This window comes from Xiphophorus maculatus, chromosome 5 (genome assembly GCF_002775205.1).
Source record: "Xiphophorus maculatus strain JP 163 A chromosome 5, X_maculatus-5.0-male, whole genome shotgun sequence".
Classification (NCBI taxonomy): Eukaryota; Metazoa; Chordata; class Actinopteri; order Cyprinodontiformes; family Poeciliidae; genus Xiphophorus; species Xiphophorus maculatus.
The window spans coordinates 4,802,064-4,829,130 of record NC_036447.1 but is presented as its reverse complement, the minus strand read 5'-3'; the positions used below and the strand labels follow the sequence as shown (position 1 = coordinate 4,829,130).

The 27,067-nt window shown below is 38.8% G+C and overlaps 2 protein-coding genes across 2 annotated transcripts; both read right to left on the bottom strand.

Moving 5' to 3' along the window:
• Nucleotides 1-1,514: 1,514 nt before the first annotated feature.
• LOC102235429 (perforin-1-like) lies at nt 1,515-10,393 on the bottom strand. Its single transcript, XM_023334495.1, has 10 exons — nt 10,307-10,393; nt 8,494-8,769; nt 8,335-8,414; nt 6,524-6,569; nt 6,110-6,252; nt 5,885-6,023; nt 5,716-5,796; nt 3,416-3,912; nt 3,237-3,330; nt 1,515-2,122 (listed from the first exon to the last, which is right to left on the bottom strand). Exons 2-10 carry the CDS (start codon nt 8,752-8,754, stop codon nt 1,913-1,915), a joined length of 1,551 nt encoding a protein of 516 aa, XP_023190263.1. The 5' UTR covers nt 8,755-8,769; nt 10,307-10,393; the 3' UTR covers nt 1,515-1,912.
• A 6,620-nt stretch (nt 10,394-17,013) lies between these two features.
• On the bottom strand, nt 17,014-24,891 carry LOC102216688 (perforin-1-like). The gene is made up of 10 exons (XM_023334520.1): nt 24,805-24,891; nt 22,780-23,055; nt 22,621-22,700; nt 20,831-20,876; nt 20,417-20,559; nt 20,193-20,331; nt 20,024-20,104; nt 18,785-19,281; nt 18,604-18,697; nt 17,014-17,482 (listed from the first exon to the last, which is right to left on the bottom strand). Exons 2-10 carry the CDS (start codon nt 23,038-23,040, stop codon nt 17,273-17,275), a joined length of 1,551 nt encoding a protein of 516 aa, XP_023190288.1. The 5' UTR covers nt 23,041-23,055; nt 24,805-24,891; the 3' UTR covers nt 17,014-17,272.
• Between the last annotated feature and the right edge of the window lie 2,176 nt (nt 24,892-27,067).

Below are 27,067 nucleotides of genomic sequence, written 5' to 3'. Positions count from 1 at the left end.
CTGTCAGGTCCCTGTATGACCGGTGTCAGAGTCTGGTCCGCATTGCCGGCAGTAAGTCGGGCTCGTTTCCGGTGAGAGTTGGACTCCGCCAGGGCTGCCCTTTGTCACCGATTCTGTTCATCACTTTTATGGACAGAATTTCTAGGCGCAGCCAAGGTGTTGAGGGGATCCGATTTGGTGGCCTTAGGATGTCATCTCTGCTTTTCGCAGACGATGTGGTCCTTTTGGCTTCATCAGGCCGTGATCTGCAGCTCTCGCTGGAGCGGTTCGCAGCCGAGTGTGAAGCGGCCGGGATGGGGATCAGTGCCTCCAAATCCGAGGCCATGGTCTTGAGCCGGAAAAGGGTAGAGTGCCTTCTACGGGTCAGGGGGGGTGTCCTGCCCCAAGTGGAGGAGTTTAAGTATCTCGGGATCTTGTTCACGAATGGGGGAAGAAGGGAGCGGGAGATCGACAGGCGGATTGGCGCAGCGTCTGCCGTTAAGCGGGCGCTGTACCGGTCCGTCGTGGTGAAGAGAGAGCTGAGCCAAAAAGCGAAGCTCTCGATTTACCGGTCGATCTACGTTCCCACCCTCATCTATGGTCATGAGCTTTGGGTCATGACCGAAAGAACGAGATCGTGGATACAAGCGGCTGAAATGGGTTTTCTCCGTAGGGTGGCTGGGCTCTCCCTTAGAGATAGGGTGAGAAGCTCAGTCATCCGGGAGGGACTCAGAGTAGAGCCGCTGCTCCTTCACATCGAGAGGAGCCAGTTGAGGTGGCTTGGGCATCTGGTCAGGATGCCTCCTGGACGCCTCCCTGGTGAGGTGTTCCGGGCACGTCCCACCGGGAGGAGGCCCCGGGGAAGACCCAGGACACGCTGGAGAGACTATGTCTCTCGGCTGGCCTGGGAACGCCTCGGGATTCCCCCGGAAGAGCTGGAAGAAGTGGCCGGGGAGAGGGAAGTCTGGGCCTCCCTTCTGAAGCTGCTACCCCCGCGACCCGACCTCGGATAAGCGGAGGAAGATGGATGGAAGAATGGAAAAAAACATTGAATATTTTGGCTCATGAGATGTCTTCACTGTTTCAAACATGACTACATGATGAAAGATAATTTCAAATAATAAATTTCATCAGTGCCTCTTGATTTTAACCATAAAACTGGAAAAACACCAAAAGGCTAAGGATCAAAGGTTGTGACCCAGAGAGACACTGCTTTGAGACCTCACATGCATTAAGACAAGAGATTCATTGTATAGAAAGATTTATGACTGTGTGTTAGCAGCTGGTTTTTGTTCTCCACCCTTTTAGGAACAACTGTTGACAAATGTAAATTAGGGCATCATGATTGCAAAATAAAGGAGGAAAAGCAAGAAAAGATTCACAGAGCGAGTTTGGAGACTGAAAACCAGACCCTCCTTTCTGTTCTCCTCATGAGTAAAATCCAATTAATTTGTCTCTCATTTCTTTTTTGTCTATTTTAAGGCTGTAAACCTGACAGAAACAACGATCAGGTTTTTTCTGATCGGTTGTTCTCCACTTTGCTGCATACAGAAGATCTTGACCAAATAGTTTTCTGACATGGACTGTAGTGTAACTACGTTTCTCTCTCTTTTATACTAACACATATAAGACATAATTCATAAAACTTTGTTGAAAATATATAAAGTCAACAATTTGTATCAATTTCACAAATTTTATTGTCATTAAAGGGAACACAATTTCTGGTTGCATATATTAAAATATAGCTATTTCTTGTGATTAAATGTTACACAGAATCTTGATTTTTTTTCATTGTATGATAATTACACATTTAGCATCTTTAACAAAGTTCAGTGATTAAGTGTAATTTGTGAGTTTCTATCAGATTTAGTGAGTTAATGTTACATGATGAAATGAAATGCTTTCATTCAAAATATTCACCAATTTCCTGTCACTAAGGAGTTGGTTTATAAAGGCTGCACTTTTCTCCAGTCAGATGTGGGTCACAGGTCAGCGTGTATTTAACCTCAACATTTCCTAACGCTGATTTGCATGTGAAAGTTTGAGTGCCCGGGATCAGGTACTTCATGCACTCTATGAGGAGGTCGTCATATTTAGGGTCTTCATCCCAAACCTCAATCTTCAGAGCCAGGCTTGTGTCCACCTTCAGGAGAAAATTTGAATGGAGAATTATTCAGATGCATATTTTCCCATTCAAAGTCAAATTATTTAGGTGATAGAGAAAATAAAACTGTTAGCATCTTGCATCTCAAAAGTTGATAAATGCAGTGTAATCTTAGCCGAAACACAAGATATGAAATGCATCAGCTAGGCTGCGCCTGTTTATATATGTGTGTACAATATACTGTACAGTATGTGTAAAATGGTTTCTGTTCAAATATTTTCAGACTGTTTTTCTGTTTTTACTTTCATTTGTACTCGACCATAAACATCATGAAATGTGAATGGTCTAATCAAGTAAAAATAAATTATTTTTCATGCAGGTGCTGAACCAGTATCTCAAAATATAAAGAATCTACAGCCTGGCTTGGATCTACAAATGGAGTTGATTGTCCATTCCCCAAGTTTGCCTACACAATATGCTTTTTGTCTGCATTACATATCATTGTTTACTTTGATTTGTCTTATTTGATTCGATTTATTTATTTCAAACAGGTTTTTAAAAACAATTGTTCATAAAGTTTTTACTTTAACATTAAAGGTTCATTTTGTACATTTGTTGTTTGGACAGCCAACTTTTTATGCTCATCATTGATTTGTAAAAGCAATAAGAGAGGGTTATCACTTCCTGACTCCACAAGATTAGCAGAGCAGTGAGTGTGGGAGCCGCATGTCCACAGACATCCAGGTTGGTTGTGAGAACCGAAACAAGAACAAGTCAGGCCTAAAGGGAGGAGCTCTTTTCTTGTTTTGTGGCTGCTGTCTCATGCAAACAACAAGTTGAAGCACAAAATAGTTAATAATCAATAATTTAACATAATTTTGTTGCAATGGAAACTACAACACATTTCTGATAAATGATATTTGACCCAATATAAAATACTTGCTAACAAATTAGTTTGGTGGCACCAAAGAATGCTTTCTTTCAAGACTGATGCATAAAAACCCAATTTTTCTCACTTCTGGTAATTTAATGTTTATTTTTCCAAAAATAGATCCTGGTATTAACTCCATAAGTTTTGCTGCATCAGCAGAGTAAATAGATTAGTTTGTTGTTGAGCTTTTTCAGCTAATCTGTGATGATAACGTTTACTGACCTTGCCCAAATCAAACTCAGCGTTCCACTGAGGATCATCGGATTCAATCACTTGGGTCTGGTGGGATATGGAACCATGGTACATCTTGGCATAGCTGTGAACAAAAGAGGAGCCATATAAAAGGTGTGCTCATCAGGTTCCATAAGGTCTTTGTTTTTTTTACCTTTGCATCAACCCACCCGTCAGTCTTTCCAATCACATCTCCGTATAGATTCCAGCCTCGAACAATGGTAACTGATAGATTTCCCCTTGAGGCGTGCATAGGGCAGCAGTTATAAGACATGTTAAGAGTAGAACCCTCACAGTCTGGCTCTTGGGGTGATTTCTTCACAGATGTGTCCTCCAAATACTGTTCAATAGCAGTTTTCACCCCTGCCTGTTGAAGCTTGTTTGGCACGAGCTGATAGAGAGGTCGAAGGGAGAACGATACAACCTCTGGATATTGTATCAGGCTCTTTAGCCAGTTCATGTGGGCTGTGGAATGACTTTTGGAAATTGAAAACTCCCCCAACCAACCATCTCCTCCTGACACCTCTGAGTGGTATCGGTGGAGACCAGAGCTGAAGTTAGTGGCAGAGTCCTGGTTTAGTAGGACACCCATGCAAGACGTCGGGACATGAGAGATTTTCAACTTTCCCAAGCCAACAGCAACACCCATAGATAAACAGGAGTGGATCTGGATGGAAGAATAAGAAAGAGATTTTTAAAAAAGCTGCATTACACCAGACATTCACATAAAGAGCCAGACACAAGCAGAGAAGAATATGTTCATGTAGAAATCCTTGGAAATTAAAATGGACAAAACAAACAAAAAAATTACACTGAAAATACTTAAAGTAGGTTGTTGGAAGCGATGAACTTCATATTTTTGCAGTTTTTAATCTTATTTTATTTTAAAATGATAAGCGATATATTGTTTTTCCTCTCCCACTGCAAGTGGATTTTTTTTATGTCTCTGTGAACCAACTGTGTAAAATGTCCCAGTCTATAAATCAAACGCACCAATCCGATCAGTAAGCGCCGTCTTTTATAAGCTACCAAGCAGTTGTTTTCGAGGTGTGCTGTGCTGTTTTAACTGAGCAGAGTAACATGAACACAACTATACTGAACAAAAATATAAACGCTCCATGTCAAACATTGTTGCCATGTGGAGTTAACAACTATAAATGAGCATTTGCTGATATTTATTGTACAAAAGGAATATTTCTCTTGATTTGTGTGTAATTTTTAATCCAACTTGTTGTCAGTGAGCATTACTCAATGATTTGTTTTTTTGTTTACTAGTGCCTGGTGGGACATGTCCAGTTGGTGATCAGACAAAATGAGCAACAACTGGACATTTCTTGAACTGGGGACAATTAAAGGCTACTCCAAAATGTCAAATTTTTTCACAAGTCATAATGCCTCAGATGTCACAAGAGAGTGTCATCGGCATACAGCAGTAGCTGTACGGCTCAATGTCCATTATCAGATCATAGGCAGTTTAAGAGTTTGTTTCCAACAGACTGGCACTTCTGCAAATTGACCTCATCCTTGTCAGCCACTCCACCGCAAGATCGCCATATCGGGCTTGTCCATCTACAGGATCAGCTAAGACCAGCGATACACATAGGTGATGAGACTTTCTCTGCACAGATGCATCACACCTGAGACTGTCTTTAACTGCCTACTTGAAGAAGAATTACTTTATTCATCCCAGCAGGGAAATTATTTCCCTTACAGTTACAGCAAGAATTTTTTATACACAGATTAACACACACACACACGACAGGAGCTGCGTCTGCAGGCAGCCAGCTGAGCCGGCGCCATTTTTGAAGGAGGACATGCGGCAAAGGTCGTCGGGACCAGGAGTCGAACCCGCGGCGTCCACGGGTCTAAGGCCTCCAAATGTGGGGCGTGCTAACCCCCTGCGCCCCGAAGCCAACTTGGTCAAAATCAAATTCCTCAACCTGACCCTTATCATGTTCAAAGCACTGTCAATCTGCTACAAGAGTCCATACCACTATGTTATCAATGCCGATATGAAGATCAGTAATTACTGAAAAGATATTTTGAGTTTCTCTATATATTGCGTAACCCAAATATACACTCTTATATTTGACATGGGGCGTTTATATTTTTGTTCAGGGTAGATAATCATCATTTGCTTTTAATTGGGACATTTTGCAGACAGACGTTATAGAGGAGAAAAGTTTGAAGGCTGCTGAGAAACCTACAAGCGTCAAAAGGGCAGTGGAGGGGAGAGAGAGACACAGAGAGAGAGAGAGAGATGCCTGGAGTGGTACAGGCTCCATCACACAGCACAACCAGTTCAGAAACAATAAGAAATTAGAGAAAAAAGAAATTTATAAACAGTATAACAGTACTGTACAGTACGCAGTACCAGACCATATCGCCTTACTTTCACTCCTGGGCGTTAGAATCGTGGAAGTATCACATATGGTTGTGTAAAAATCTGTTGTTTTGTGCATTTTGTTACCTCAGGTGAGGTTAACCCATTCAGGGTGGACAAGCAACTTCGTGAAGATATCAGTCGTCTCAGTCGCCCTCCAAGATCAACCTAAAACAGGTTTAAAGTTCTTTAAAATGCTTCCCTGCAGAAAAATATCTGTAACTAATTCACAATGTGTGTGTGCCAAAGTTCTCACCAGTCTGAAGTAGTGTGTGCCATAGGTCTGTATGAGCTTTCTATACTCATTCTCAGTAGAGTAGTTGTAGTGACTTGGCAGGATGTCTAACTGCTTTTTGAACTCTACGCTTAAGGGAGGTGTGGGTGATAATATAAATCTAGACACCAAGACAAAATTAGAGAATTATTTCAATAACCATGACCTGTCAGAACTCAATGAAAAAAAATCTAATTTCCATTATACTTATAGTGGTTGCAGGTGACACTGTGTGTGCTGAAAGTGTAGCGGTCCTCTTCGATCTGTTGTGAAGCAAACTTGTAGGCGTTGGAGCCGGTTCCTCCCACATCAAAGTTGTCAAACAAAACCTTTTCAATTTCCAAGCCAGACTGATGAAATATAGACAACACATGTAGTTTATAAGGTGTTAAATAAGAATTCATATTTTTCTTCCACTAAACTAATCACTTACGTCAGTTCTGACTGAATGCAAAGTAAAAAGATAATAAAATGCTGTTTCTTGGAAGAGTACATATTAACTGAAATGAAATGGTGAAAGAAAGAAAATCAACCAGCAAGGTTTCTATCAGGGTTGTGTTATCAAAACTCAGGGCTGCATTGAAAATATTCTGAAATGTTCAGCTTTGAGTTGTTTCTTACCGTCCAATCATTGGTGTCTTGGGATGTGTAAGCCTTAATCAGAGAGCTGTTGGACATTTTAAAGGAAGTAATTATTATTAAACATCTATACAGTTCATTTCTCATATTTTTAATAAGGTAGTTAAGCTTAGTGAATTTGTTGATTTAACTATTGTTATTTTAATACCACAGCCTTATTAGGCAGGTATTCATAAACTACAGTTATATTCAATAAATTAGAAAATGCTTCTATATGTGGCTCAGTTTTCAGATTAAAAGTACATTTGAAAATAACCTCTAAGGAGGTAACAAACACACTTTTCATTCCTCTGTATCAGAAAATATCTTATTGGTTTGCTGTGTTATTCCAATTTTCAAAGTTAGGTCTGCATTATTTGTATGTTGAAAATCTTCATAATTAACAGAAATAAAGGCTTTAAAAATTTATATGTGTGGAATTATTCTATATAATGTTTCACTTAGTGATAAAACTAAACTGATTCTCATTGTTGCAGGATGGTCTTTGAGCACATGTCCCTTTGTGTGATTTGAAATGCAATTAAAGTCAATAAGAAAATTGTTTAGGTTTTAACTCAGAAATTAAAGTTCATTAGGTTCATTTAACAAGAAGAGACATGTTGTCTAAACATTGTTTTTTAAGTTCTGTTAGCAAATTAATCTTGAATTGTGAGTTTTAACTTAATACTGGACTTTAAACCAAATAATCATTTCACAATATGCAAGAAAAAAAAACTTCCTTCTCACATTTCTGTATTATTTTCACTCACCTTATCAAGTTAAATAAAATAAAATACGTATTTTATATTAGAATATTTGAAATTCTTGTTTCAATTTGATTAGAACAAAAATTACCATTTGCTAATGAATTTAACAAAGATCAACATAAAAACATAAATTCTGCTCAAAAACTTTTAGCAGAGACTTACAACTTATTAAAATGAACGTTTGCCTTAATAACACACCAAAGTCAGATCAATGTAACACACATCCATCTCAGGATACAAAACCATGCCGCTAAGCATTCTGGGAAATAGTTCCCATTCCTGTGTTTTTCTTCTTTCAGTGTTTTTAGTGCTAACATATAAACTCTAATTTATTCAACTCTTTTAGGTTTGACAAAATTAATGAAATGCTAACATATCTTAAATACTGTAAGTTTATCTTTCACAAACTCACATATTTAGGATAAAAATCTAAAACTAAATTTATTTATATTAAAGACTAGAAGATAGTAGACACAACTTAATGTGTCCCAAATGTTTTACAGTGTATAAGGCTGTCCCCGCTCTGCAGAACATGGTCAGTGCGCTACAGGCAAAGAGAAGTAAACACACAACCTCAGACACAATCCATAGCTTTGATACCTTTCAGCTGACAGTCTAGACGTGCTCCATGATTTGTCTCAAGTTTGGGATTTTGTTTTTACAACTTAATTCTCCTTCAAACTTTACTACATTCTTTTTGTTTTTCTTTGGTCTTCATGATGCTGTTTGTAAGATTAGCTGTGAACTTAACTGAGAATAAAGGTGAATTTTATTGAATTATACATTTATTTTAGGTGACCTATGAAGTCAACTGGTTCCACTTGAATATATTTATAAAGATCAGAATATCAGTTTAAATGCACACCACATATTTCATATTTAACTTCCACTTCAGAATTATCCACTATTTGTTGGTCTACCACATAAAAGTCCAATAAACATACACTGTTGATTGGAACATGTAATTGTAACATGTAAAAAAAATCCAGTAATTTAATTATGTGATTCAACTTTTACAGTGTTCACAATCCGGTTTAAATACTGTACCTAACAGAGGTGTGATAACTGCTGATGATGTCAGCACTGCATTGACTGCTGGCACTCCAGTCCACAACAGATGATGGAAGCTTAAAATGAAGAAAAGTCGCATTATTGTTAATCCCTCAAGTCAGACGTGCAGCTGTTTATTTATGCATCTTTAATTACTTTTTGGTAGGCATGGTTTTGAAGAGGGTTGGAGCAGAGAATGCAGGTTTCTCTGGGGTTCAGGTAAGTCTTCACATCAATCACATGAGCTCTTTTTCTTTGCAGTGTGACTATATCAAAACCTTTCCCCACCATATTGTGGCCTGGTACAAAACGAGCAACATCACACTGTCTTTGGGTCCCGATAAGACAGGACAGAACAGAGGAGTGAACAAGGAGGACGCTCAGGAGAAGAAGAGCTGAAGTTGAATCGGGCAGCATAGCTGTAGTCAAAAGCTAAAAGATAGAGAGAAAAGAAATTAAATTGTTTTTTACATAGTGCATGGCATTTTCCTTATTTTCTGACTTTTTGAACATCATATAAGAAAGTTAGTTAACACTTTATCTGAAGGGGTGTGCATAAGACTAACATGACACTGTCATAAACATAACATAAACCTGGTGGGCTTTATAATGCTTATGCTAACACATGCAAAAATAAAAAAATAACTGAACAGAGAAACATATGTAAAAATGTACATAAAAGATCAAACATGTATGAATTAAATGTGTAATTGTTTCAATAAATATTTAAATGTATTTAATACATGGGTAAATATCTGTTTACAGTGCATTTCATTGTAACAGTACAGCACAGTTACCCATTGAATTTGGAGGGTCTGGCTGACAGATAAAATAAAGTCAGGATGTGCTGCTAACACAGGACAATAACCAGAAATGAATAGAAGTCAGATTTAATGGTTATATATTGTTTAAGCATATTGTGATTATTACTTGCCCATGCATTAAATACAGTTGAATATTTATTGAAACAATTATTTATTTAATTCATTTGAACTTTTCTGTGCATTTTTACATATGCATTTCTGTTCAGTTATTTTTTATTTTTGCATGTGTTAGCATAAGCCAATATCACAATTTTGAGATAGAGTATTCGTTCATGGGAGCAGCAGTTAATGATGGTGAAACATTAGTAAACAGTTCTAGATAACACAAAAAGTTTCAGCCAGTAGATATTTGTGAAGGAAACAATAATAAATAAGCATATCAGTGATCATTCCTTGTTGTGTGAAGAGTTTCTTCATTCCCTCATCAGAGACTGAGCCTGGATTTATTAATTAATAATAAATTATGGATTAAAATTCATAATAATTACATAAGCCAAACGTCGAAGCGAGTTCTGATCCCCAACAATTTTGATGTCCCCTTGTGAGGTTGCTACAACATTTTTGGTTTCCACAGATCTTTGATTTCAACAAACAGCCACACATCTCCACCACATTAATATCAGTGGAATTATAAATTCAAGGGCTGCACTGATTTATTACCCATCCAATTTATCTGTGTCGATTTCCCTAATTTTAGGAAATCGGTGATCGGGCGATTTTTACATGTGAAGCCGATCTTATCCAACGATTTTATCTACCTTGGCAAACGTATTTAAAGCAACTGCTATCTTCTGCTCTGCTGTGAGAGGTTTGACTAGTAGACCGGCCAAGCAGATCATGTATAAATGTTTGCAGTTAACAGTAGTCACCCCACTGTTGCTAACTCATCAACTTTCTGCCTATATTTAGCAAGATTACAGACAAAAAAATTAATATCAGCCACAATTGAAATCAGCAGGTCAGGATTTTTAGTATATTTTTAATCGGTGATCAGCCAGAAACCTGCAATCGGTGCACTTCTAATAAACCCATGAAAAAAATATCTTCTATAAAAAAAATTTTATAACTCAATAAACACACAATATTTTTTATTGCTGCAATATATTCTAAAGAAAGATACTCTTTGTATATTAAAAAAATCTTACCTGTCCAAAGCAGACTGAAAAGAAGTTGAAAGAAGCAATGTCTAAGTTAGCTGAGCTGAGAACTGTGGTTTATAAAGCAGCAGCCCTGGAGAGATAAAGATTCATACAGAACATCGTGTAAAGGTCAATTGAATGTAGTTACTTTGTTTCTTGTAACTGCCGCTGAAGTTTGAAGATTTTATTTTAGCAGTGATCTTTTTAGAATATCTACGCTAACAGAACAAACAGTTCTACCGGAACTTTTTGTTCCAGTAGAATAAATAGTTTTACTGGGACTGCAATGAAGGAATAGTTTAACATCAAGTCAGAAAAGAGCAACTCCAAATTTAGCTTCTTTCAATACAGGAACAAGGTAACAGTGATTGAAATTTAAGTATTTTAATTCTGTGATTGTAATAAACTCATAAAACAGACAGGAGTTATTCTTTATTTTCGGCAACTAGATTTGCCCACTCTGTGTTTTTCTTGGAATTGTTCTCTCTGGAACGGCCGGGCGTTGGAGCACAGAAAAACTGTTACATAGTGTCTACTTCCAGTTGCAACTTTACAACTGTCACTACTTCCGGTACAAAAACAAACACGTAGAACACAGCTCTAATTCTGTAAAACTTCTACGCTTGAACAAAAATAACTAGGCATAATGTTTTAAACAATAAAATTAATAAGACAAAAGAAATGTATTAAATAAATGGATAAAATAGTGTTTTGTCCATAACTTTAAAAAATTGTAATAATTTAAAAGAAATACTTCTATGGTGCAACACCCTCTGCCACAAAAAAGTTGCCTAACAACATTTTAACATTTTTGGCAATGCAGAACAGTAATATCCACAAGAACTAGGATTAAAGGTAAGTTAACAGGCAAGTATTTTAACAAATCTTACAATATTGCAAAGTTTGTTTGTCTCATCTTCATTAAATGTTGTCATCTTGCTTCTTATCTTCCATACAACATGTGTGTCATACAGAACTGTCTACAGTCCATTAGTACTAAAGGGTGAAAAGTCTATTGAAGTGTTGATGGGCCCCACAAAATCTTCACCAAGGGACAAGGAAGTTACCCAATAGACCCAGATTTAACACACATTTCAATAACATGCCATAAAATATCTTACTTGAGAGATATAGTCCCTCCAGCATATCCTGGGTCTTCCCCGGGGCCTCTTCCCGGTGGGGTGTGCCCGGAACACCTCACCAGTGAGGCGTCCAGGAGGCATCCTGACCAGATGCCTGAGCCACCTCAACTGGCTCCTCTCAATGTGAAGGAGCAGCGGCTCTACTCTGAGCCCCTCCCAGATGACTGAGCTTCTCACCCTATCTCTAAGGGAGAGCCCAGCCACCCTACGGAGAAAACCCATTTCGGCTGCTTGTATCCGCGATCTCGTTCTTTTGGTCATGACCCAAAGCTCATGACCATAGATGAGGGTGGGAACGCAGATCGACAGGTAAATCGAGAGCTTCGCTTTTTGGCTCAGCTCTCTCTTCACCATGACGGACCGGTACAGCGCCCGCTTGACGGCAGAAGCTGCGCCAATCCGCCTGTCGATCTCCCGCTCCCTTCTTCCCCCATTCGTGAACAAGATCCCGAGATACTTGAACTCCTCCACTTGGGGTAGGACACCCCCCCTGACCCAGAGAAGGCACTCTACCCTTTTCTGGCTGAAGACCATGGCCTCGGATTTGGAGGCACTGATCCTCATCCCGGCCCCTTCACACTCGGCTGCGAACCGCTCCAGCAAGAGTTGCAGAGCACGACCTGTTGAATCCAAAAGGACCACATCATCTGCAAAAAGCAGAGATGAGATCCTAAGGCCACCAAATCGGATTCCCACAACACCTTGGCTGCGCCTAGAAATTCTGTCCATAAAAGTAATGAACAGAATCGGTGACAAAGGGCAGCCCTGGCGGAGTCCAACTCTCACCGGAAACGAGCCCGACTTACTGCCGGCAATGCAGACCAGACTCTGACACCGGTCATACAGGGACCTGACAGCCTGTATCAAAGGGCCCGGTACCCCATACTCCCGGAGAACCCCCTACAGGGCTCCCCGAGGGACATGGTCGAACGCCTTCTCCAAGTCCACAAAACACATGTAGACTGGTTGGGCGAAATCCCATGCACCCTCCAGGACCCTACCGAGGGTGTAGAGCTGGTCCAGTGTTCCACGACCAGGACGAAAACCACACTGCTCTTCCTGAATCCGAGGTTCGACTATCCGACGGACCCTCCTCTCCAGGACCCCTGAATAGACCTTGCCAGGGAGGCTTAAGAGTGTGACCCCTCTATAATTGGAGCACACCCTCCGGTCCCCCTTTTTGAACAGCGGGACCACCACCCCAGTCTGCCAGTTCAGGGGAACTGCCCCCGATGTCCATGCGATATTGCAGAGTCGCGTCAGCCAACACAACCCTACAACATCCAGAGCCTTAAGGAACTCCGGGCGGATCTCATCCACCCCCGGGGCCTTGCCACCGAGGAGCTTTTTAACCACCTCGCCGACCTCGTCCCCAGAGATTGGAGAGCCCAACCCAGAGTCCCCAGGCTCAGCTTCCTCAATGGAAGGCATGTTGGTGGGATTGAGGAGGTCTTCAATGTACTCTGCCCACCGGCCCACAACGTCCCGAGTAGAGGTCAGCAGCACACCATCCCCACAATAAACAGTGTTGGTGCCGTAACCCTAACCCCCCCCCCAAGACGCCGGATGGTGGACCAGAATCGACAATCTGTGCCTTGACAATAGAGGCACAGAACACGGTCCACTCAGACTCCATGTCCCCCACCTCCCCGGGACGTGTTCGAAGCTTTGCCGGAGATGGGAGTTAAAGCTCCGTCTCACAGGGGATTCCGCCAGACGTTCCCAGCAGACCCTCACAACACGTTTTCGCTTGCCAGGTCTGACCGGCTTCCTCCCCCACCACCGGAGCCAACTCACCACCAGGTAGTGGTCAGTGGACAGCTCCGTACCTCTCTTCACTTGAGTGTCCAAGACGTTCGGCCGCAGATCCGATGAAACGATGACAAAGTCGATCATCGAACTGCAGCCTAGGGTGTCCTGGTGCCAAGTGCACATATGGACACCCTTAAGCTTGAACACGGTGTTCGTTATGGACAATCCATGACGAGCACAGAAGTCCAACAACAGAACATCGCTTGAGTTCAGATCGGGGGGGGCGTTCCTCCCAACCACGCCCCTCCAGGTCTCACTGTCATTACCCATGTGAGCGTTGAAGTCCCCCAGCAGAACAAGGGAGTCCCCAGGAGGGGCACTCTCCAGTACCCTCTCTAAGGACTCCAAAAAGGGTGGGTAATCTGAACTGTCATTCGGCCCATAAGCACAAACGACAGTCAGGACCCGTCCCCCCACCCGTAGGCAGAGGGAGGCTGCCCTCTCGTTCACCAGGGTAAACCCCAACGTACAGGCGCCGAGATGGGGAGCACTCCTGCCTGACGCCTCTCACCTTGGGCAACTCCAGAGTGGAAGTATGTCCAGCCCCTCTCAAGGAGACTGGTTCCAGAACCAGAGCCATTCGTTGAGGTGAGACCGACTATTTCTAGCCGGAACCTCTCGACCTCGCACACTAGCTCCGGCTCCTTCCCCACCAAAGAGGTGACCTTCCACATCCCAAGAGCCAGATTCTGCAGCCGAGGATCGGACCGCCAGGGTCCCCTCCCTCGGCCGCCACCCATCACACACTGCACCCGACCCCTTTGGCTCCTCTCACGGGTGGTGGGTCAATGGGAGGGGGGCCCATGTTTCCTCTTCGGGCTGAGCCCGGCTGGGCTCCATGGGTAAAAGCCCGGCCACCAGGCGCTCGCCATCGTGCCCCCTCTCCAGGCCTGGCTCCAGAGTGGGGCCCCGGTGACCCGCATCCGGGCAAGGGAACACAAAGTCCAATGGTGCCATTCATCATTGGGGTCTTCGGGCTGGGCTTTGTCTGGTCCCTCACCTAGGACCTGTCTGCCTTGGGTGACCCTACCAGGGGCATGAAGCCCCAGACAGCATAGCTCCTAGGATCATTGGGGCACTCAAACCCCTCCACCACGATAAGGTGGCAGCCCAATGAGAGGGCTGTTTTGTCACAGCCCTCTCATTGGGCTGAGACAGATTTGTCACACATGTCAATAACACGTCATAAAATGTATTACTTGAACTTGTTTGAACTAACTTTTATTCTCATATAATTAATCTTTATGGTGTTCTTGTCTAAATAAATGTAAGAACATAAATCTATTCTCACCAATGACAGGATAAAATTACACAAATTTCAATGGATTATTATCTTTATCAGATTAAACTACAATGTTAACTAGCCTGTTAAACTAACGAAATAAGTATGAACATGAACTGATTTATTTTTAAGTGCTGCCATAAAAAGGATATATGGAATGAGGATTGCCTCGAAGAGTTGTTTTCTGAAAGTGTTTATACTCTGGTGGATCAGATCTTGAGGACTTTAAAGGTCAGGTGACACAACTGGTCATAAGTGTAGACTCTCCTAGTCTGCCTCCTCCTTCCTGGGTGTTCTCCAGGTGCTCCTTCATCTTATTGACCATCATTAGATTCAGCAGCATCTGAATCAACCTCCTCTTTCTGAGGATGTACAGTATCTCTTCTACTCTTTCCTCCAAAAGCTAAAATTGTAGTTTAATAATTTATATTTGTGAACAAACAGGGCTCAAACTCAAAGATTAATCTCACAGCATAGGGTTGTAGCTGTGGTAACAATACAATCTAACTATGAATATTGTTCTTTGAACTTTTACAATGTAAACTTGCCAGCTCCTTAAAGTCTTAGATTTAAATGTTAAACAATTAGAAATTTTTTAATTTATGTATGCTGAAATCATTAAATCTAATTTAGCAGCATTGATAATCTCAATAAAGAAATGTGACATTTATATATCTGTTGTCTGTGATAAAATACTAGCATTTATGTGGCCCTGAAGCCCTGGGGGCCTCATGAAGCCGCTGACTAAATTTGGATTAAACCGAAGTGGAAATAAGTATTATTAAACAAAGTCTCTGTAACCTGGTCATAACACTCTGTCATACAACTGATTGATATAAAACCATCCATCCATCCATCCATCCATCTTCTTCCGCTTATCCGAGGTCGGGTCGCGGGGGTAGCAGCTTCAGAAGGGAGGCCCAGACTTCCCTCTCCCCGGCCACTTCTTCTAGCTCTTCCGGGGGAATCCTGAGGCGTTCCCAGGCCAGCCGAGAGACATAGTCTCTCCAGCGTGTCCTGGGTCTTCCCCGGGGCCTCCTCCCGGTGGGACGTGCCCGGCTGGGATATAAAACCCACTTTTTGAAATCATTTTGTCTTATTTGTCAAAATGAACAAAATTGATTAACAAAGGATATAGTATGAAAAAAATATTTTAGTTTTAAGTTCTATCACCCAGCCCAACTGGAGGGTCATTGAATTTTTTTTTTTTTTACCCAATTTATGCCTCTTGGACTCTGATAGCTGCTTTGGCTTCACACATTCAAAGCGAGGTTGTTACAGTGGACTCCTTCACTATTTAATTATTTTGGCTTCTGCAGAAGTTTGGTTTTATGCTACAGAAGTTGAACTTGAAGAGCTGGTTTATGTGCACGTTGTCTCCTTTTTGAATTACTTGCAGCAGACTGTTTGTCTTTAGATCAGTTTTGAACATTTTAGGAACACAGTTATTTTACAGATAACATTGGAAACAAGTGACATAGGAGCAAACAGCGAGGAAAGCCAGATGTTTTTCTGTTTTCTCAAAGGTAGGACTGAGAGGACTGGAAGTTGCTGTGGTTTTTGCTGCCTATTCCATAGACTTTTAGAGAGATGGAGTTACACTTATCCTACTGGTGCCTGGACCTTTTGTCAGGTTCAAACAACCTAAAACATTTAAACACCACACAAAAAGGAGAAAGACAAGAGAGTTTAGATTTTCTTGCAAGGAGGACGAACAGGACTTGCTTCAGTTACAATCTCCTAGACGCCCTGATGCAAGTTCTACCGTACCCTTGCTTTTTATTTCCTTAATAAATAATCCTAAATAATTTCCCTGCTCGGATGAATAAAGTAATTCTATTCTATTCTATTAAGGGCTGTCCCAAGTTACATAGTTTATTCTGTTATCTCATGCCGGTTACACAGTGTTGCTGTTTTTTCAGTTATTTCTTCTGTTATCTTGAGTGCAGTCACGCTGCACCTACAGGCTGACAGTTGAGTTTAGTTCCAGTTTGCTCTCTTCTGCAACTGCAACTGCAAGGCAGGAACTGAAAAACGCAGAACAATGGGAGAACAGCACAACTTCACACATCAAATACAGTGTACATAAGAACGTAGCAAACATAACACAACGTATATTAAATATTTCTAACACCTTTTATGCAGAAAATAAGAATAATAAAAAGCATTGAACATTCTGGCTCATGAGATGTCGTCACTGTTTTAAACATGACTACATGATGAAAGATCATTTCAATTAATAAATATCATCTGTGCCTCTTGATTGTGACCATAAAACTAAGGAAACAATGATCAGGTTGAAAATTATGTCCGCTTTTTTTCTCCGCTTTGCTGCATACAGACGGTCTTGACCAAAGAGTTTTGTGACACATCCTGTAATGTAACTATGTCTCACTCTCTTTTATAGCAACACATACAAGACATAATTCATACAACTAATACAAGATTTGTAGAAAGTATGTAAAGTCAACAACTTGTAGCAATTTCAAAAATTTTATTGTCATTAAAGGGAACACAATTTCTGGTTGCATATATTAAAATATAGCTATTTCTTGTGATTAAATGTTACACAGAATCTTGATTTTTTTTCATTGTATGATAATTACACATTTAGCTAGATCTTTAACAAACTTAAGTGATTAAGTATAAATTGTGAGTTTCTATCAGATTTAGTGAGTTAATGTTACATGATGAATTGAAATGCTTTCATTCCCAAAATTCAACAATCTCCTGTCACTAAGGAGTTGGTTTATAAAGGTTGCACTTTTCTCCAGTCAGATGCGGGTCACAGGTCAGCGTGTATTTAACCTCAACATTTCCTAACGCTGATTTGCATGTGAAAGTGTGAGTGCCCTGGCTCAGGTACTTCATGCACTCTATGAGGAGGTCGTGATATTTCCAGTCTTGGTCCCAAACCTCAATCTTCAGAGCCAGGCTTGTGTCCACCTTTAGGAGAAAATTTGAATGGAGAATTATTCAGATGCATATTTTCCCATTCAAAGTCAAATTATTTAGGTGATAGAGGAAATAAAACTGTTAGCATCTCGCATCTCAAAAGTTGATAAATGCAGTGTAATCTTAGCCGAAACACAAGATATGAAATGCATCAGCTAGGCTGCATCTGTTTATATATGTGTGTACAATATACTGTACAGTATGTGTAAAATGGTTTCTGTTCAAATATTTTCAGACTTTTTTTCTGTTTTTACTTTCATTTGTACTCGACCATAAACATCATAAAATGTGAATGGTCTAATCAAGTAAAAATAAATTACTTTTCATGAAGGTGCTGAACCAGTATCTCAAAATATAAAGAATCTACAGCCTGGCTTGGATCTACAAATGGAGTTGATTGTCCATTCCCCAAGTTTGCCTACACAATATGCTTTTTGTCTGCATTACATATCATTTTTTACTTTGATTTGTCTTATTTGATTCGATTTATTTATTTCAAACAGGTTTTTAAAAATAATTGTTAATAAAGTTTTTACTTTGACATTAAAGGTTCATTTTGTACATTTGTTGTTTGGACAGCCAACTTTTTATGCTCATGATTGATTTGTAAAAGCAATAAGAGAGGGTTATCACTTCCTGACTCCACAACAAGATTATCAGAGCAGTAAGTGTGGGAGCCGCATGTCCACAGACATCCAGGTTGGTTGTGAGAACCGAAACAAGAACAAGTCAGGCCTAAATGGAGGAGCTCTTGTTTTGTGGCTGCTGTCTCATGTAAACAACAAGTTGAAGCACAAAATAGTTAATAATCAATAATTTAACATAATTTTGTTGCAATGGAAACTACAACACATTTCTGATAAATGATATTTGACCCAATATAAAATGCTTGCTAACAAATTAGTTTGGCAGCACCAAAGAATGTTTTCTTTCAAGACTGATGCATAAAAACCCAATTTTTCTCACTTCTGGTAATTTAATGTTTATTTTGCGAAAATAGATTCTGGTATTAACTCCATAAGTTCTGCTGCATCAGCAGAGTAAATAGATTAGTTTGTCTGTTGTTGAGCAGACAAACTAATCATTAATCTGTGATGATAACGTTTACTGACCTTGCCCAAATCAAACTCAGCGTTCCACTGAGGTTCATCGGATATAATCACTTGGGTCTGGTGGGATATGGAACCATAGAACATCTTGGCATAGCTGTCAACAAAAGAGGAGCCATATAAAAGGTGTGCTCATCAGGTTCCATAAGGTCTTTGTTTTTTTTTTACCTTTGCATCAACCCACCCGTCAGTCTTTCCAATCACATCTCCGTATAGATTCCAGCCTCGAACAATGGTCACTGATAGATTTCCCCTTGAGGCGTACAGAGGGCAGCAGTCAGAGGACAAATTAGGAGTAGAGCCCTCACAGTCTGGCTCTTGGAGTGATTTCTTCACAGCAGTGTCCTTCAAATACTGTTCAATAGCAGTTTTCATCTCTGCCTGTTGAAGCTTGTTTGGCACGAGCTGATAGAGAGGTCGAAAGGAGAACGATACAACCTCTGGATGTTCTATCAGGCTCCTTAGCCAGTTCATGTAGGCTGTGGAATCATTTTGGGAAATTGAAAACTCCCCCAACCAACCATCTCCTCCTAACACCTCTGAGTAGTGTTGGTGAAGACCAGAGCTGAAGTTAGTGGCAGAGTCCTGGTTTAGTAGGACACCCATGCAAGACTTCGGGACATGAGAGATTTTCATCTTCCCTAAGCCAACAGCAACACCCATAGATAAACAGGAGTGGATCTGGATGGAAGAATAAGAAAGAGATTTTTAAAAAAGCTGCATTACACCAGATATTCACATAAAGAGCCAGACACAAGCAGAGAAGAATATGTTCATGTAGAAATCCTTGGAAATTAAAATGGACAAAACAAACAAACAAAAAAATTACACTGAAAATACTTAAAGTAGGTTGTTGGAAGCGATGAACTTCATATTTTGCAGCTTCATGTATTTGGTAATAATATAAGGAGGGGTGTAAATAATTTTAAATTCTTGCCAGTACTATGACAATAATTTTAATGAGGTACAATGTGCAAATAAGTATGAAAATAATAATAATAATAGTAATAGCAATAATAATAATAATAATAACTGTAGTTTTACTTGATTACCTTACATTATTTGTACTGTTTCCACCGCAACTATCATGTATAAACATCGATAAACACTTTTACTTTGTAGCATGTGCAGTAACTTTTTCATCTCTGTCTTTTCTTTTGAACAAATTAGCTACTGTCTTCTGCAATTTTATCAGGTTTTGATTTCATTTGATTTAAAAATTCATTGTCCGCTGTGTTTTCCCAGTTTTTATTCTTATTTTATTTTAAAATGATAATCAATTTATTGTTCTTCCTGTCCCACTGCAAGCGGCATTTTTATGTCTTTGTGAACCACCTGTGTAAAATGATCAGCAAGCAACGTCTTTTATAAGTTAACAGGCCTATGGTTGTGTACAAATCTGTTGTTTTGTGCATTTTGTTACCTCACTTGAGGTTAACCCATTCAGGGTGGACAAGCAACTTCGTGAAGATATCAGTCGTCTCAGTCGCCCTCCAAGTTCAACCTAAAACAGGTTTAAAGTTCTTTAAAATGCTTCCCTGCAGAAAAATATCTGTAACTAATTCACAATGTGTGTGTGCCAAAGTTCTCACCAGTCTGAAGTAGTGTGTGCCATAGGTGTTTATGAGCTTTCTATACTCATTCCTAGTAGAGTAGTTGTAGTGACTTGGCAGGATGTCTAACTGCCTTTTGAACTCTGCGCTTAAGGGAGGTGTGGGTGATAATATAAAACTAGACACCAAGACAAAATTAGACAATTTTTTCAATAACCATGACCTGTCAGAACTCAATGAAAAAAATAAAATTTCCATCCTACTCATAATGGTTGCAGGTGACACTGTGTGTGCTGAAAATGTAGCGGTCCTCTTCGATCTGTTGTTTAGCGAACTTGTAGGCGTTGTAGCCGGTTCCTCCCACATCGAAGTTGTCAAACAAAGCCTTTTCAATTTCCAAGCCAAACTGATGAAATTCAGACAAAACAAGTATTTTATAAGGTGTTAAACAAGGAGCCATATTTTTCTTCCACTAATCTAATCACTTACGTCAGTTCTAACTGAATGCAAAGTAAAAAGATAATAAAATGCTGTTTCTTGGAAGAGCACATATTAACTGAAATGAAATGGTGACAGAAAGAAAATCAACCAGCAAGGTTTCTATCAGGGTTGTGTTATCAAAACTCAGGGCTGCATTGGAAATATTCTGAAATGTTCAGCTTTGAGTTGTTTCTTACCGTCCAATCATTGGTGTCTTGGGATGTGTAAGCCTTAATCAGAGAGCTGTTGGACATTTTAAAGGAAGTAATTATTATTAAACATCTATACAGTTCATTTTTTATATTTCTATTTAGGTGTTTAAGCATTGCAGCTTAGTGAAATTGTTGATTTTTGAACCTCTAAGCAGGTAACAAACACTTTTCATTCTTCTGTATTAGAAAATATTTTTTTTGGTTTCCTGTTTAATTCCAATTTTCAATATTAGGTCTGCAATACTTCTATGTTGAAAATCCTCATAATTAACAGAAATAAAGGGTTTAAAAATTCATATCTGTGGAATTATTCTATATAATATATTTCACTTAGTGATAAAACTTCTGAAACAAATTGACTTTTATAGAAATAAATTCTAATTTATTGAACGAATCTGTATTTGCCTATTTTCTTCACTTGGTGATTTTAATCAAAATTTCTAGTTTGTTAATAATTTTCCTAACTAATTATTTATAGTTATTCACAGTCAAACTGATTCTCATTGTTGCAGGATGGTCTTTGAGCACATGTCCCTTTGTGTGTGTGAATATATTTGTGTTTGTGTTTTAGGATTTCTCACCTTGTAAGTCCCCATAAGAAGTGCTGTCTTTGATTCAGGGGTTTGGTTTAGACTAAGGAGTGACTTGAATTTAGGTCGGGTTTCGGGTCAGAGTCAGATTTTTATATGCACAGACTAAAGATGTTAAGTTGTCTTGTCACAACAGACAAAGTGAAATAGAAATGAGGGGTGAACTATGCAACAAACCCATAAAATATTTGAAGGTGGCTCGACTTAAAAATAAAAGTCTGTCTGCTGCTTTGAAATGCAATTACAGTCAATAAGAAAATTGTTTAGGTTTTAACTCGGGAATTAAAGTTCATGAAGTTAATTTAACAAGAAGAGACATGTTGTCTAAACATTGTTTTTTAAGTTCTGTTAGCAAATTAATCTTGAATTGTGAGTTTTAACTTAATACTGGACTTTAAACCAAATAATCATTTTGTTTTGTTTTTAAATTGTAAGTTTTTATATTATGTTTTTTATTATTATGTTGTGTTTTGATGTACAGCACTTTGTATCAGCTGTGGTTGTTTTAAAGTGCTTTATAAATAAAGTTGGTATGGTATGGTATGGTATTTCACAATATGCAAGAAAAAAAACTGAATTTATTTGTATTAAAGACTAGAAGATAGTAGACACAACTAAATGTGTCCCAAATGTTTTACAGTGTATAAGGCTGCCCCCGCTCTGCAGAACATGGTCAGTGCGCTACAGGCAAAGAGAAGTAAATACACAACCTCAGACACCCTCCATAGCTTTGATACCTTTCAGCTGACAGTGTAGACGTGCTCCATGCTTTGTCTCAAGTTTGGGATTTTGTTTTTACAACTTAATTCTCCTTCAGGGTACATTTACTACAATTTTTTTTGTTTTTCTTTGGTCTTCATGATGCTGTTTGTAACCTTAACTGTGAACTTAACTGAGAATAAAGGTGAATTTTAAAAAAGATTATACATTTATTCTAGGTGAGCTATGAAGTCAACTGGTTGCAGTTGAATATATTTATAAATATCAGAATATCAGTTTAAATGCACACCACATATTTCAAATTTAGCATCTACTTACAAATTATCCACTATTTGTTGGTCTACCACATAAAAGTCCAATAAACATACACTGTTGATTGGAACATGTATCAAATATCAGGTAATTGTTAGTTTAATTATGTGATTCAACTTTTACAGTGTTCACAATCCAGTTTAAATACTGTACCTAACAGTGGTGTGATAACTGCTGATGATGTCAGCACTGCATTGACTGCTGGCACTCCAGTCCACAACAGACGATGGAAGCTTAAAATGAAGAAAAGTCGCATTATTGTTAATCCCTCAAGTCAGACGTGCAGCTGTTTATTTATGCATCTTTAATTACTTTTTGGTAGGTATGGTTTTGAAGAGGGTTGGAGCAGAGAATGCAGGTTTCTCTGGGGTTCAGGTAAGTCTTCACATTAATCACAAGAGCTCTTTTTATCTGCAGTCTGACTATATCAAAACCTTTCCCCACCATCTTGTGGCCTGGTACAAAAGGAGCAGCATCACACTCGCTTTGGGTCCCGATCCGACAAGACAGAACAGAGGAGTGAACAAGGAGGACGCTCAGGAGAAGAAGAGCTGAAGTTGAATCGGGCAGCATAGCTGTAGTCAAAAGCTAAAAGATAGAGAGAAAAGAAATTAAATTGTTTTTTACATAGTGTATGGCATTTTCCTTATTTTTATGACTTATTTATATAACATTGTATAAGAAAGGGGTCTGCATAAGGTTGACATGACACTGTCATAAACATAACAGCTGTCACGAACATGATTAAGTTTTCATGAATATCTTAGACTGGTCACATCATAAATATGGGCTTTATAAGGCTTTTGCAAAAATAAAAAACAACTGAACAGAGAAACATATGTAAAAATGTACATAAAAGATCAAACATGTATGAATTAAATGTGTAATTGTTTCAATAAATATTTAAATGTATTTAATACATGGGTAAATATCTGTTTACAGTGCATTTCATTGTAACAGTACAGCACAGCTAGCCATTGAATTTGGAGGGTCTGGCTGACAGATAAAATAAAGTCAGGATGTGCTGCTAACACAGGACAATAACCAGAAATGAATAGAAGTCAGATTTAATGGTTATATATTGTTTAAGCATATTGTGATTATTACTTGCCCATGCATTAAATACAGTTAAATATATATTGAAACAATTGTTTATTTAATTCATTTGAACTTTTCTGTGCATTTTTACATATGCATTTCTGTTCAGTTATTTTTTATTTTTGCATGTGTTAGCATATGCCAATATCACATTTTTGAGATAGAGTATTCGTTCATGGGAGCAGCAGTTAATGATGGTGAAACATTAGTAAACAGTTCTAGATAACACAAAAAGTTTCAGCCTGTAAATATTTGTGAAGGAAACAATGAAGTTCATTCATTAATCTGATTTTATTCCCATTTTATTATTCTTCATATTTCTTTTCTCTTATCAGTAGTTATGTTACATGCCATTAGTTAAAGAAAGAAGTTATTCACAGAATAATTCATCTGTAAAGTTGGGCTATTTAGTTAATGAATTCTGAGACTCGATTAGAAATAAGCATATCAGTGATCATTCCTTGTTGTGTGAAGAGTTTCTTCATTCCCTCATCAGAGACTAAGCTTGGCTTTATTAATTAAATAATAAATTATGGATTACAATTCATAATAATTACATAAGCCAAACGTCGAAGCAAGTTCTGATCCCCAACAATTTTGATGTCCTCTTGTAAGGTTGCTACAACAATTTTGGTTTCCACAGATCTTTGATTTCAACAAACAGCCACACAGCTCCACCACATTAATATCAGGGAAAGTATAAATTCTAGAGCTGCACTGATTTATCAGATGGCAAGGAAACTAGTCACTGCATTTCATGTTAAATAATGCATGGGCAGGCAAGATGCCCAATTTATCTGTGTCAATTTTTCTAATTTTAGGAAACCGGTGATCTGGCGATTTTTACATGTGAAGCCGATCTTATCCACTGATTTTATCTACCTTGGCAAACGTATTTAAAGCAACTGCTATCTTCTGCTCTGCTGTGAGAGGTTTGACTAGTTTGCAGTTAACAAAAGTCACCCCACTGTTGGTAACTCATCAACTTTCTTCCTATATTTAGCAAGATTACAGACAAAAAAATTAATTTCAGCCACAATTGAAATCAGCAGGTCAGGATTTTTAGTATATTTTTAATCGGTGATCAGCCAGAAACCTGCAATCGGTGCACTTCTAATATATTCATGAGAAAAATATCTTCTATAAAAATTTTTTTACAACTCAATAAACACGCAATATTTTTAATTGCTGTAGTGTATTCTAAACAAAGATACTCTTTGTATATTAAAAAAATCTTACCTGTCCAAAGCAGACTGAAAAGAAGTTGAAAGAAGCAATGTCTAAGTTAGCTGAGCTGAGAACTGTGGTTTATAAAGCAGCAGCCCTGGAGAGATAAAGGTTCATACAGAACATCATGTAAAGGTCAATTCAATGTAGTTACTTTGTTTCTTGTTACTGCCACTAAAGTTTGAGGTTTTTATTTTAGCAGTGATCTTTTTAAAATATCTACGCTAACAGAACAAACAGTTCTACCTGAACTTTTTGTTCCAGTAGAATAAATAGTTTTACCGGAACTGCAATGAAGGAATAGTTTAACATCAAGTCAGAAAAAACACATAAAGAGCAACTCTAAATTTAGCTTCAGTCAATAACAGAACAAGGTAACAGTGATTGAAATTTATTGAAGTATTTTAATTCTGTGATTGTGTTTCACTCATAAAACAGACAGGAGTTATTCTTTATTTTCGGCAACTAGATTTGCTCCACTCTGTGTTTTTCTTGGAATTGTTCTCTCTGGAACAGCCGGGCGTTGGAGCACAGAAAAACCGTTACATAGTTTCTACTTCTAGTTACAACTTTACAACTGACGCTACTTCCGGTACAAAAACAAACACGTAGCACACAGCTCTAATTCTGTAAAACATCTATGTTCGAACAAAAATAACTAGGCATATTGTTTTAAACAATAAAATTAATAAGACAAAAGAAATGGATAAATGGATAAAAGAGTGTTTTATCCATAACTTTAAAAAAACAGTAATAATTTAAATGAAATACTTCTATGGTGCAACACCCTCTGCCACAAAAAAAGTTGCCTAACAACATTTTAACATTTTTGTCAATGCTGAACAATGATATCCACATGAACTAGGATTAAAGGTAAGTTAACAGGCAAGTATTTTAACAAATATTACAATATTGCAAGGCTTTTTGTGTCATCTTCATTAAATGTTGTCATCTTGCTTCTCATCTTCCATATAGCTTGTGTGTCATACAGAACTGTCTACAGTCCATTAGTACTAAAGGGTGAAAAGTCTAAAGTGTTGATGGGCCCCACAAAATCTTCACCAAGAGACAAGGAAATTACCCAATATACCCAGATTCGTCACACATTTCAATAACACGCCATAAAATTTCTTACTTTAAGTTTTTGAACTAACTTTTATTCTTGTTTAATTACTGTCTGTGGCATTCTTGTCTAAATAATGGTATAAACACTGTCAATATAAACATAAATCTGTTCTCACCAATGACAGGATAAAATTACACAAGGCCCAGACCTCACAAATACTTCTCATAGCATACAAAGACACTCTGCCTACTGAAAGAGCTCTAGGAATACACTGGTGTACGGAGCCAAAAACACTTTCACATTTAAGGTGAACATACCACCTTAAACCACAAGAAGAGGAATTCTTTCAGTTGTTAACTCAGTTTATGATTTAATGATTTTATGGACCAGCTCAGCGCCCCCACCACCGCACTTAGCAAGTTTTCTGGGGGAAACCCTGAACGGTGTGCTTCCATACAAGTTCATTCATTCCATACAAAGCTCTGACTCATGAATCATGAATCATGAATCTATCTTGACTCATGAATCCATTGAACAAACCCATAAGTGAGTTAGTTGAGTCATCAAAAGTGTCCCTGGCAGTCCTTTGAACAATTCCTGGTTTCACAGGTTTCACTGGTCCGGGTGGCCATGCGCATAAGTCTGATGTCCACTGTCCTTGGTCATCCATCTCTATATAGTCCTCAACATCCATCTCCTCGTGATAAGGAGCACACAACACACAAGCAGAAGAATGACAATTAGTATTACTACTACAGTTAAGCCTATCTTGACTGCAAAAGATTGGGTCAAGATAGAGGCCTTCCATGGAGGTCATGGAAAGGCCTCCAGGCTTTCCATGACCTCCATGCATGTTCTGTCCTGCATTATCTTTTACTTCCGCTTTCAGTTTACTAAGCCTGGTCATTATTGCTTTAAATGTGCCTTTGGTGGGGTATGCATAGGAATGTATGTGCAGCATTGATTGGCGAACATATGACAAACTCCTCCCATGTTAGCCAAAATCCAATTAATGCTCAGCTTATTTGTCTTGCCATTCTTCTCATTTCATGGAGTTGCTCTCCTAGGGCCAGAGATTCTTCAACAGTAAAGTTTATCATTCCGATGGTTACAATAAACAGTTAATCCATTCAACATTTTTGTTAATTGTAACCCAACGTAAAATGGATCCAAATCCTGCAATAATTTTATGTTGTGCTTTAAATTCAT